Source organism: Mixophyes fleayi, chromosome 5, assembly GCF_038048845.1.
Source record: "Mixophyes fleayi isolate aMixFle1 chromosome 5, aMixFle1.hap1, whole genome shotgun sequence".
NCBI lineage: Eukaryota > Metazoa > Chordata > Amphibia > Anura > Limnodynastidae > Mixophyes > Mixophyes fleayi.
Genome location: NC_134406.1, coordinates 231,225,568 through 231,239,199, shown reverse-complemented (window position 1 = coordinate 231,239,199; position 13,632 = coordinate 231,225,568). Strand labels below are relative to the sequence as shown.

Genomic DNA, 13,632 nt, shown 5'->3' with positions numbered 1-13,632 from the left:
ACAGTGATCATATTGCTCAGGACTCTGCTTAAAGTCAGGATCATCTGGTGTTTGGCCAACTTTAGGCTTCTGCCAAACTGCTACTAGAAGGTTATGGTGTCAAGTGCACCTCTTATGGAAAACAGAAATCACACTTCCAATTATTTTCTTCTCACAATATATGATTCATAACTCATTCATATTTTTAAGTGTTTAATAAATGTTCGCCTGTCCCCTAATCTTGGCTCCTTCAAGCGGGCTCTCAAAACCTATCTGTTCCTTAAGGCCTACCAACCTTCCACTTAAACTTATTGTTCTCATCACCTCCCACTTTCCTGTCTACTGTTATATTTGAACACCTCTACTGACTCCCCATGTGCCTGCTGTCCGTCTCCCCTCCCCTTAGTATGTAAGCTCTTATGAGCAGGGCCCTCTTCCCTTCTGTCTCAATACCATTTCTTCTTCTCCTACACCACTCTACCTGCTTTGCTTGGAGATATTGAAGTCTTGGCTATACTTGTTCTACTCTGTACTGTCATACCCTTGTACACTGTCTGTACTGTATTTTGTACGGCGCTGCGGACACCTTGTGGCGCCATATAAATAAAGAATAATAATAATAATAATAAATGTGACATATTATTATTATGTTTGCTCAGCAAGTAATTCCCACAGTTTGCCATCTTCTTGGTAAGGCTTTCACAGTGGCCAATAGCTTTATTGATTTGATCCATATATCTATATATTTGACTCAAAAGTAAAGTGTGTGGTTTTTCCAACTAGAAAGAAGTCAACTACATAATTCTCTTTAAATACAGATTTTTCTAATGATATTTCTGACTTTTATATCTGAACAGGATCGTTTTTGGAGAAAAACAAGATCTAAAATGAGACTTAACTGCCATGGAGTAGATGCCAACAGAAACTGGAAGGTAAACTTTTGCGGTAAGTGCCACAAGCTTTATGTTATGGAACAATTCTGAATGTTCTGACAGTCGTTCCTTGTCCACTCAACCCCAAAGTAATAAGAAATATACACTCTACATATACTGTATTAGAAACCCTCCAATTATATGCTGGAAAGAGCATTCCTAAAGGGATGTTGCCTTTCTGTGGTTATGGAACTTGTTGTAGAGATCTGTAGTGTTTTATCCAAAAATGAGTTTTGTTCTGTGATAAGGGGTTACAAGGCGATTGCTATTTAATTAATCAGTCCCATCTTATCCTGCTGTCCACTTTACCTCTATCTGCTCCTGAGACAGAGCTCTGATGCATGAAAGCATTGTAAGTCTGTGACATCTCACAAAATATATATATATATATATATATATATATATATATATATATTTATATGTATATATATATATATGCACTAAAAGCAAATTAGGAGTTAATGGCAAATCAAAAAAGTCCAAAACACAGCACAAAACCAACTTATGTACCACAATGTACCTCATATTGTGAAATTATGCCTTGAGCTAAGCAAGGCAGAGGTATTTGTGGATGGGCAGAAGTTTGCACCGGGCAATGGAAGAAGTTGGGCGAAGTGGGTGCGCTCATGCAAAGTATGGTATAAGCTCGATCTGTGCAGTAGTGCAAAAATGAAAGTTCTTTTAGCAGATCTAGATTATCAAAGTGATAAAAGGGAGGAGAGACCACATTTCGGACGCTTCCTTCTGCATGTAAAAAGGCTAGATTTTTGCATTAACTCTGGGCTGGCAGAGAACGTGTGTTGTCCTATAGGCCTTTCATTTGTGCATTGACAGAAAAGCACATTTCTATGATTTCTTTGCCCAATGTAAAACAAAGCTTCAAACAAATAAAACTGTCAAATATAAGGACGGCAGTCCCAATGCCTGCTCATTCTCATAATTAATTTACGCCATTCATGATGCTAAACGGATCAGTATTTGATCTGTAACAAAGAGAAAAGCTTAGTTTAATGAAAGGGTGTGAAGCTGGACATTGATGTGATGTTTGTTTGTTCTCCCCTTGAGATTTTTCCATGTTGTGGCACACTTCTAGTTTCAGTCTCCCAAAGAGAGGAATAGGTGTGCATCTTGATGTGCGCAGTTTTTACTTTCTGTGGGTACCAAACTTGTTTCCGGGAGAGAGGCATGACTGGAGGGCGGGAGGCCCGTCCCCCTCAACGTAAATGATGTTTTGCAGGAGGCGGGGCCAAAATGGCAAGATTCACTGAGAATCGCGTCAAATGACGTGATTCTCGGTGAATTTCGTGATGCAGGAGAAATGCCAGCTCTCGCGGGAGCCCGGTGCAAAACTGGGACATTTTGTGCAGCAGATCATGTTTAGTCGGACTCATTTCAAGCCAGCTCAAAACCAGATGCATTTGCTCCAAACGTGCAACAGGAGTAAAAAATTGTATACACACTCCCCACAATGGTGTAGAGATAGACTATGGCCTGACTGTGTTAGCCTATTTATACACAATATAACAATGTAATAAGGTGTCTGTGAAGGAAGCTGGGTGCCGGGAACCAAGAGAGGCGATTGTCCCACCTGGTGCCGCTTCCTCTGTTGTCATTGTAATTGTGCCCTATTGTACTTCCCTCTTAAACTGTATGTGGACCCTGGCTGCAGTGGTGGAGATGTGTTAGAAACAATGTTATTGGTTTTAGGACTTGTTGGGCCGGAGTCATTAAGGAGAGCAAGGCAAAAAAATGAGTACGTTTTCTCCTGGACGAATCATGTTACAATGCAAGGGGGGCAAGTTAGTTTATCATTTTGCACATAAGGAAAATACCGGCTGCTTTTTCATGTAGCACACAAATACTTGATAGCTTTATTTGTACACTGAAATTTAAAGCTGATCTAGGACATGTTCTACCCCAACTATAAATCCATCCCCACATTTTAAATTTACCTCCTCCTCCAATGCAACATGGTTCTGCCCAGGTGCAAAGTTACTCCTATTTTTGCTTTGCTCTCCTTAATGGCTCAAAACCCATTATGTTTAAATTACGCCAGGTGGATAACCCGTAACAACATGGCAAGGTAGACTCCGTTATCAGAAATATTCATGAGGTTTTCTACCCTCAGACATTAAAAAGCAATTCACTGGTCAATGTTCAGTACATCTGGTGGTAATCATGTGGAATGCCCATTACTGGCCCATTGTTTCAGCCCCAGTGGTCCCATTTTCTACCCTGTCCCTCAGCAGACTTCCAGAAGCCCTAAAAGTGTCAGGGTACCTAGCCCATATCACCTGGGGAGGTGAGAAGGTTTGATCAGAGACATGTTTTATCCTATCAGAGGCTACCTCAGGGCAGGAAGGCTGTCAGTTCTCACAGTCACCCAGGATAGGGGATAAAAGGAGCCCTGAGATCCTGGGGTGTGTTTGTTTTGGAAAAGACTGAGCTAAAGAGGTGTTGCTCTGGTCAGGGTAAACTTGGGACTTTTTGGATTTGTGCGTTATTAGGACTTTTTGCCAGTCATCTACTTTGGGAACTGTAACCTGTCATTTGCTGGACTCTGTTATGTACTTCGTGATTGTATTTTACGCTGATTTCTGTTGATGTTCCTGGCTGCTAGGAGTACCTTTAGCACTTAAATAAATCTTGTTGGATTTCTACCTAGTGTCAGTCCAAGTGATATAAAGGATCCCATAACCTCACAGTGTCATTTACTCAATAGAGGATATTGTCTGAACAGATATTAATAGATATAAAATTCAGTTTCAATATAAAAATTAATTAGATACAAACAGAAATTGAAAATACAAATGTAAATTACGTTAAATACAAACATCTGTTGTTTTCCTCTCTCAAAATCAAATAGGAATATTTTTTACTGTAGTAATCGAAATGCAAATGCCAATTATTTAATGTGAATAGACGGCCATGACTTCATAGAGGCGTATCTGGGGATGCACCCATGTCTAGTTATGTCACACTTACCTGAACATATCCTTAACGTACTCAGCTTACACTTGCATACCGCTACCCATCCTCAGTCCTCCTCTCCAGATGTAAGGAGATGTAAGCCAATGGTACGCTAAATATTGTTGAGATGTATGCATATACATTTTTGGTGCGCATCTGCAGTGTGGCTCAAAAACATTTGACAAACGTCCAACTCTAAATGGGCACCGGAGCAATCATCAATAAAGAGGTCCAGTGTTTGCAAGCATTTATTCATAGACTTTGCATGTCTGTCCGCTTTCACCAAGAATGTGTTATAATTATTCTAAACTGCTTCAAGGAATTATTTTTGTACACACTTTAGAGGAAGGAGCTTCTTACAATCCATGTGACAGCACCTACTGCGGACCATATGCTGAATCTGAGCCAGAAGTGAAGGCAGTTGCTCATTTTATCCATAAAAGGAGGAAACATATCAAAATCTACATATCATTCCATGCCTATGCTCAAATGTTACTCTACCCTTTCTCCTACCAGTATGGTGCCATTCCAAACTACAAGTGTGTGGTAAGTGCTTATTGTGTTGTCAAGTGTTAACATGGTTCCAGACTATTTTAATGAGAGGTAAAAAGAGGCATTTGCCCATGGCCCACCAGAACAGGGGGACCACCATTAGACTTTCTAGTATTTCATCCTGGATAAGAGAGGCCCTAAAAACAGCACTTATTTCAGGTGTCTGGTCTCATAGAAAGAAAGAGAGCTTTTGTTTTGAAGAAGACTATCCCATCCTTCTAGACAGTATAATGAAAAAAATACTTAAATTTAATACCAACGTCAACTGTAGATTAAGGCCTCATACCCGCTGGTATTTTTGAATTTTTTGCATTAAAAACCACTAGTAAAAATGTGAGTGAAAATGCATGTGAAACAAAGTGCATTTTTCAATGCATCCGATACACATTTTATATGTGGTCAGTATGCTGCTGATATCCGCTGGATGCATTAACATGTTTGTATATGCGTTCAAAATTCAATTGCTATCAAGTTTCAGGTTAAGCTCCTCCTATATTTTACCTATAATTCTAATCTATATTCTGGTGACATCCTTCTATATCCTGTCTATCTGTGAGAGCAAATAGAGTCTGTCTTCTTCATGAATCTGACCACAATGTAATGTAGACACTCAAGGGCTCATGCTGAGTTGGATGCATGTGACCAAAAAACCTCTAAAAAGACGCACATACAAATAGCAGGTTTACACCCATATGTGGAGTGGGTTGCATCTCAGGATGCATCAAGCTCAGCGCCAGTAGCATATGTGCCAGGTTTACGTCAAGCGTACAGCAAATACACTTATACCCAACCAGCTCATTAGTACATAAATAAATATGTAGCATTGTTTTGATTGATAAAAATGCATTCGCTATTAGGTGTAATTTAGATGTAAAAACTAACCTATAAGACAGCAGGTATAATCTTCCTTCTCATGTATGAATGGATGTAGCAAAATATTAATTCTAAAATACACCCACAAAATTAAATAACATAGGCACAAGCGGTGCAGAAAGCACTACCTGCTCCAGAGGTGAATCCATAATCAGCCAATTAGAAGTGTCTGGCTAGTTCTGGTGACCATCATCATCATTCTTTAGTTGAAGCAGCCTTCAGGCACCCACAAGTGATACAGATACTGAAAGGTCTATCTGCATCTCTGTGCAGTTCTACCTCTTTAGCAGTTATGTGAACATGCCCTTACCGTACTCGGACTACCTGTCCCCCTCCCTGCCATCCCGCCTCTCCAAGCACAAGAGGGTGCAAGTGTCATATCTGCACATGGATGTAGATGTAGGCTTTTTTTGTTGGTATGTGGAGTACAAATTTGCACATTTTACGCTGACTAAACAGGCACACGCCCAACTAACTATCATCCACTCAATGTTATCATGTTATCTTTAGTATTTAAAGCAATATATTAAAAATATGCATTTTGGTACAAAACTGCAATAAAATCCATCTAATAGGATGTGTAATAAAACTGCATTTCAAGAATCAACGATTCTCTGTTTAGCTATGGGGTTAATAAAAGCACACATTTCCCCTCGGATAGTGTATAATTTTTGCAAACCAGGAAGGGTACACAAGAAACATCCTTTAAGATGTGTATTACACCTAACAGTGTTGTAAAGGGACATGTTAACACTATTAAAAGTAATATCTGAAAAATATGCACTTGTGTGCAGTCTACTGCATATGCAGAGGAGCAGAAGATGGAAGAGCTGAATGCAGTGACGGCGAGACTTACGTGCAAAATCAAGATTTCATTTTATGGATCATGATTATTGAATTGGATAAAGAGGTGGTGCTGCTGTGCGCAGGGGTGCACATTATTTTCACTCCACAAATGTAATTTTAGTGGTCTTCAGGACTTGTCCTATACTTTTAATGAGATGCATTTCATGCCTCCATATTTAACTAATACAGTTTTAGGTGCATTGTGATTAATGTATTAAAATTATTTACACACTCATATACAAAATTGCCACAGGTTATATGAATCCTGAAATTCCCTTACTCTCATAATTTTCTTAAGCTAAAATGAGCACTACAAATGTAGTGTTAAATTGACACCTGGTGCATCACAAATGTATTGCATCACACCCTTCTCGTGTTACTCGTTTGCATTACATTACTATAATGTAATGTCCTCCAATCTGTGACGGTGTTGGTTGGTCTTTGCCAAGAACCACTTAACCGGTGCAGATATCAGAGACATACCACAACAGCCATGCTGTTTAGTCCTAACAGAGTTGTAAGGGGCGAAGCTCAAGTCAAATGATTGGAGAAGGTATAATAGTATGGGGCGAAGCTGAAGTCAATGATCAATGTACACCAACAAGGAAACCCACCAACAAGGAAACCCATATGCAATCCTTGCTCATGCAAAGCTTGGTAGGAGTAAAGGGTCATAAAGACAGCATACAGGTGATGTCTCTTAGTCCTGCTTGTGCTGACCTTTAGCAGAAGTGGTGAATGTGCAGTAATGAAAAAGTGTACCATCATCCAGTATGCTTTTGTTGTGTAAGGTAATGATGCTGCAGGTAAAGTCATGTACTTGTATTACCAGTACTGTCTGCTTCAGGGGCTCACGTTGCAAAAGTCATTCTTAAGATTTATTTTTACGCTGCTTTGTGACGTCACTAATTTATTTAATGCAAGGCAAGGGATGTGCCAGGAAAAAGTGCTTTAAGTACAAGCTTTAATCACACAAAGCAGCTATTGATGCATGAATTTGGAGAAGGGTATAAAGGAGGCTGTGACCAGAGCTTCCTACTGTATTGTAATCCAGTCAAGTGCTGGAAACCCCATTTAATAAATATTGTGACAAAAGCACTGGGAAAGTGGAAAATGGCAGGTATGTGTGTCCCAGGCTGTATGTCTTACATGCCTTTAAACCCCAGGGAGATTACATGTGTTTGGGAAAAGCTCCCAGCTGTAGGAAAAGCTGGTAAGGGTTCCTGGGGTATAAATGGAGAGGAGTGGGCTCTATTTAAAAGGACCATTTTGGGTTTTCCAACCAGCTAGCAAGTGCTGCTATGCTAAATGCAGCATGATAAAAATTAAATACTGTTCTACATATTTTCAAGGTTAGAAATATGCTCTATCATCTTACAACGGCTGACTACAGTCTGTAGACGTCTTCAGTATAGCATGCTCTGAGTTCGGCAGTGATAGATAACACGCTATGCTGTAACTTGTAGTTGCACCACAGCTGGAGACCCACCTGCTGCTTACCTCTGATAACATTCTCCGTCTGGTGTGTTGCTATTGAAGTTAGCTACAGATTTACCAGATTCTGCACATTACCTAACACTGTGAACTATAAAATCATAATCTGCCTGCATTAAGTAGAAAGAACTTCAATACCTTATCGTTACTATTGTTCTCATTTCATTAATTCCAGATCTTTAAACCTGATCTTCTTCAGACAGCAGTACAACTAGGACTACCCCTTAAATTGGACACTAGCTGCTAAACCATTCCTCACATGCTATTGTCTGAGAGGGCCTTGGATCAATATAATCCCTATCATGTCTTGTTTACTGAATGTAAAATACCTTTTCACTGCGCTTGTTCTCTGGTTTTAATAAATTACAGGCAGTGGCAGAACTACCACCGTTGCAGGGTGTGTGGCGGCTGTGATCCCCCCTCTCCTTTGCACCCCCTGCAAAGGAGGTTTTTCTACCACTTCTATAGGTGTGATCACACAGTGAAGCCTTATAAGTGGGTGACAGGTGAGCCTTTAGTCCAACAACACCTAATACAGTCACTCACAAAAACTCATATTAATATTACAACTGTATTATGTACTATATATAACATATCCTAAAGATTACTATTGTGTTGCTAATATTTTTTAAATGTATTTAAACAGGAATCAGCTGCACAAAAAGCTGTGGACGCTATAAGCTCTGCTTATGGTATACGGTATAAACACGGTCCAGCATCCACTATTTTATGTGAGTATCGTTTTTATAGGAAACCATGTTCTGCCATTTTTATGAGTCACACCAAGGCAACCTTTATTGTGGATGGATTCAAAAATGCCTAATACACTTTAACAAAATGTTTGATTAAAAAATATATATTTTAACATGCTTTTGTTGATGGCAATAAGTTGCTCTAACCCATAGCTCCCACCTTACATGCAAGATGTGTTCGGACAGGAATCAGGCCCAATATGAGTAATTATCAAGTGCAAAAGTGGCAATAAAAAGCTTCAAACACACGAAAAGTGACAATTGTAACGCAATAGATGAACTGTTCTTTAGAAAGGAAAAGGCAAAAGTTGTGCTGAATGAAAGGGGTGGTCCTATTGTGGAATCAGATTAAACTTGAGTACTGTTTGCGGTTTCCACCTTTTCAGATATATTGCCAAACCCTAGGTGCAGATTGTTTTTCCAGAGTTAGTTCCAAGGACTGGGAAGTGGACACGCATCTTGAGATGCGATAGCAGACACTTAAGTGTACTTGTGCATATAAAGCTTTTAAAGGCTGCACATTTTTGTGGTTATTAAATGAGAGACACCAATCTTGGGAATGAGCTCTCATGTGTTTGTACATTTCGTTTAATTTTGTATATCTAAAGATTACTTGCAGAATCTGTATGTACAATAACCTAAGCATAATCAACAGAAACAAAGATATAGTGATTTCATATGCAGAAAATCCAAGTAAATATTCTACCATTGTGCATAACATAATACTGACTTATGTGGGCACTAGTAGTCATACACAAAGAGCACTTGACGGACAAAGCAAAACACCTTGATTGCCAACTTTGCATCTAGATGATCCGCCCAACACACATCAAAACGCATGTCTACTGTCTGCTCTTGGGGGATGACTCTTTAACCTAGTTGTGTGAAGTGGTAGAATAATCTGAAGAGACACACTGTACAGAAGCAGTTTAGCCTCATTTATCCTAATCCTCATAGCTAGGGGACATTAGGACATTACTTGTGGCACTTCTGTTTGTTTTAAACTTTGTTTTACATTGGGCAAAATATGCCTGGAATTGCACTTCTCCGTCGAAGTCCAACTGGAAGAAGCAAAATGCATTCCCTTAAAAGTATATGACAAGACCAGCTCTCAGATCAGCCAATTCAAAATCAATGCAAGTAAAGTTGCGGAGTGTAAATGGCCGTGAACCCTGCCACACACAAGGAATGTCCCTAAATGTGTTATACCCACTCTTTTACCTAATTTCAATAATCTTGTCCTGCAAGATGAAAGCTGTTTTCTGATCTGCTCTGAAAAACTAGATGCACCAGTACTCTGAGCTTTGCAAGGAACACTCTCACTATGCCCAACACATCCCAACAGCAGACGAAAACTTCTGCTAGTCTATAAATACTACCTAGTATGACCTATCTGTACTGTCCTCTGTATTGCCACATATATAAGCAACAAGACTACTAAAATCGCTGACTTATTGAATCCTCATATCTAGCATGTATTACAGAGACCTGGAGAGAAGAAAATGCAGCTTGTATTTTGGAAGCTGCAGTCTTAGCTAATCACTCAGTCATCCACTGCTCAAGACAGGACCACAAAGAAGGTAGAGTGGCAATCGGCATTTAAAAAAAATTTAAGTTAGGGAATAGCTAGCTCATTTTAGTGTATTGCAGGCCAGAGTTCTACAGGTTTAGGAGTCCTTCCCATCTACAGCCCCTCTGGAGATAGGATATTTCTGCTAGAAATCTCAGAAATTGTTGCTGGTCTAGTCCTGGAGCATCAAAGATGGCTTATTCTGGGTGATTTCAATGTGTGGGCGATGACAAACTCTCACATCTTAGTGAAGACCTTCATTACACAATGAATGCTCTGGGCCTCACACAAGTTGGTTCCCCTGCTATGCATAAAAGTGGTCACACACTTAATCTTGTTTTCCATATCAGTTTAACAGTCTCTGCCCTAATGATAAACAAAATTACTTGGTCAGACCACTACCCCATTTGGCTTTCAGTTGTAACCCCTCAAAATAGAACTTTGCACCCGAAGTTGACCAGGTATCATCCAATGAAGGAAACTACTTCCCGTACCCTGATAGCAAATCTGGATCTCTCTGTGAATATAATAGTTCTCTTGTCCATTACAATAATAGGCATGTGACAGCTGCAATGAATGCTATCACTCCTAAGGTGACGTAAGAGGCTGTATTAAGTCCATGTGCACAAGCCCTAATGGAACCAGTAGTTAAAGAGAAATGGTCACATACATTGCATTGCAAGATTGAGAGGCGTTGACAGAAGACTTGCATGGTAAAGGATTAACTAAAACTAATGATGCCTCTTCAAGAATACCAGTCAACAATTACCCACAGTTCCTATCAAGCGAGATTACGGCAGCAAATAGCAGACCAGTTCAGCTTTTCTGTCTGGTGGAGAAGCTTTGCAGACGAGCATGTCTGCAGCCTGATGCAGCCATCTCCCAATCAAGTTGCAATGAGTTTGCAAATGTCTTTGCTGATAAGGTTTCCTCGATCTGGGCTGGAATCCCACCAATGCTTCTAAAACAAGTTGCAAGACAGTAGTCTTGCAAATGTGGATGTTCTAGCCTCTAGGACTAGCTTTGACACCCTGGATATAGAAGACACTTTCAAAATTAAAACTTTTAAATTTGTAATCTGGACCCAGCCAAATCAAATATTTTGCTAGGGTGCCAAAAAAGTACAACACTCTATACAGACAGGCATATTTAGTGAACCACTAAAGGAAGCAGTTGTCAAATCTCCTAAACAAAACTTTTTAGACCCAGTCTGCATAACTAAATACAAACCAAACTATTCCTAAGGAAGGTTATTGAGAAAGTGGTTGCAACCCAACTGGAAACTCATTTGCCAACCCATGATATTTATGTTCCATTCCAGAGACAGAATGGTACTGAAACAGTCCCGGTGCATGTGCTTAATGCTCTTAATGAGACAGAGGCTATTGTTCTATCTCAATCCTCCTTGACCTCTCTGCTGCAGTTGATACAGTGGACCATGGGTTCTAATAGAGCGCCTGAATTTCTGTGGAATGGATGGCACAGTCATTAGTTGGTTCAAATTGTTTCTCACTGGCAGGTCAGAGTGTCTTTAGGAGTACATTGATTTGCTCCAGTGTCCCTGCCATTCAATGTTCCACAGGGCTCTATCCTATTCCCCATGCTTCTTCATCATCATCATCATCATCATCATCATTTTTGGTGATGATGCTTGACTGCCTGACTGCTTTGACTATTGCAATGCTCTTAATGAGACAGAGGCTACATGTGTTTTCCAGAAAATAAAATTGCACTGCTTGCAGCCGGTTCAAAATGTAACAGCCAGGTTGTTGACTAAACTGACTTGATCCTGCCACATGTTACATGTTCTCCATTCCTTTCACTGGTAAATCTGTTGGTATATTGACATTCAAAGCCCTACATAACCAGATACTAGATACCTGAAGCATCTTCTGAGTCCCTATACTTCCACTCACTAACTTCAATCCGCAGATGAAGGACTACTAACAGTACCTAGAATCTCCTATACTTCATATGTACCCAAGCTTTTAGCTTTGTGGCTCCTACTCTTTAAAAATCCTGGCCCCACTCTAGAAACCTTCAAAAACATACTCAAGACTTACCTTTTACTCAAGTGCCTATTTGTGGATGATTGCACCTCTACTTTCATAATACCCACTGCTTAGCGCTCTTTTCTGTACTCTGTTAATCTTTGTTTATTTTTATCATGTGTTTTTTTTTTCCTGAAAATGTAAATGCTTGGAGTCCTATTGGGAGAAAAGTGCCATATAAATAAAATGACTATTATTATTATAATGGGATGTTACCAACAGCAGACATCAAAGTATGGTTTAGCATTAATTTAATCTAATTATAAAATTGCATTGTATTATATTCCCTTTGCTATTGTGGAGTAAACTAATACCATAACATTTCCGCCTATCAACTTCCGACATTTGTCATTGCATGTAACAAACAAATACTCATTGTCGTCATGAGAGATTAATATTGTTTTAATACACACAGTACTGTCTTTTATTTAAACTCTACTGGGTATTTTGGGGAAGTTAATTCTGTCTAAAGCTACTTTATGTCAATTGCCATCTTTGAGGTCAGAAAGGATTTTTCTCTCTTTCCCCCAATAAGCCTAAACTGGCAACTGTTACACTGTTGGTTTGTTTTGCCTTCCTCTGGATCAACACAATTAGAATTTATAAAAGGTTCAACTTGATGGACCTGGATTTTTTCCAATATACTAATTATGTAAATACTAGTAATTATCTGGTGGTGCACAACGGATTTAGTAGCATGAGAAACATGGAGACCAATATTTAGATTGTTATTCATCGGTTAAAGGACCCGACTTCAGAATAACCTTATTGAAGATCTTATTAATACATATGGCAAAAAGAGGAGGTATTTTCCATATAATCCTAATTTCTAGGGTTTTGTGGCAATTGATGAATATGTAAAATATTTTGTATTTCAGATTTGAGTTCTGGCAGTTCCATGGACTGGGCCTACAGTAACGGCATCCCATATTCATTTGCCTTTGAACTTCGTGACAGAGGATATTATGGATTTCTTCTACCTGAAAGCCTAATTCGACCAACTTGTACAGAAACAATGCTCGCAGTTAAAAATATCACAATGCACTTGCTCAAGAAATGCCGCTAGACATTTAGATGTATTGGAGTTTTTTTAATATTTTTTGACTTTTAATATTGTATGGGATGCAAAACATCACCTTACAATATAGACGAATAAGTGTGTTTCTGATCTTTCAGAGATGAGGAATTGTATTTATTCGCAATAACAATAAAATGTTGCTGAATACTATAACTGTATTTTTAATATATCTAATGTGATACATGAATACCTGAGTTTTCTTTCATCAATTCTCATGAATGACACTGAATATAATGATAATCCCCTTAAAGGTACATAACCATTATTGGTTGTACCTCTGCATGTGATATGGCCCTGGACAGTGAACAGAACAGTGAAATATTAATCACTATGAAGAATGATTTTTCTATACTCACTGCACTGCAGCCGGGCAAACCCTGAACACATCTTATTATGTTTGTTCTGTCTGGCATCTGGATAAAGGGCAGTGAGTAGAGAGTGAGTAAATCAGTGTTGGCTAACCTGTGACACTCCAAGAGTTGTGAATCTATAAGTCCCAACATGCTTTGCCAATATATAGCAGCTTATTGCTGGA

At 39.2% G+C, this 13,632-nt stretch overlaps 1 protein-coding gene across 1 annotated transcript in view; it reads left to right on the top strand.

The window, feature by feature from the left end:
* CPA6 (carboxypeptidase A6) overlaps nt 1-13,217 on the top strand; it is an 87,512-nt gene extending 74,295 nt beyond the window's left edge. Inside the window, exons 8-11 of the mRNA XM_075211380.1 lie at nt 837-924; nt 4,225-4,427; nt 8,293-8,377; nt 12,898-13,217. Coding sequence (XP_075067481.1) covers nt 837-924; nt 4,225-4,427; nt 8,293-8,377; nt 12,898-13,085 — 564 coding nt within the window. The 3' untranslated portion in view covers nt 13,086-13,217. The remainder of the gene's footprint in view (nt 1-836; nt 925-4,224; nt 4,428-8,292; nt 8,378-12,897) is intronic.
* Nucleotides 13,218-13,632: the final 415 nt, after the last annotated feature.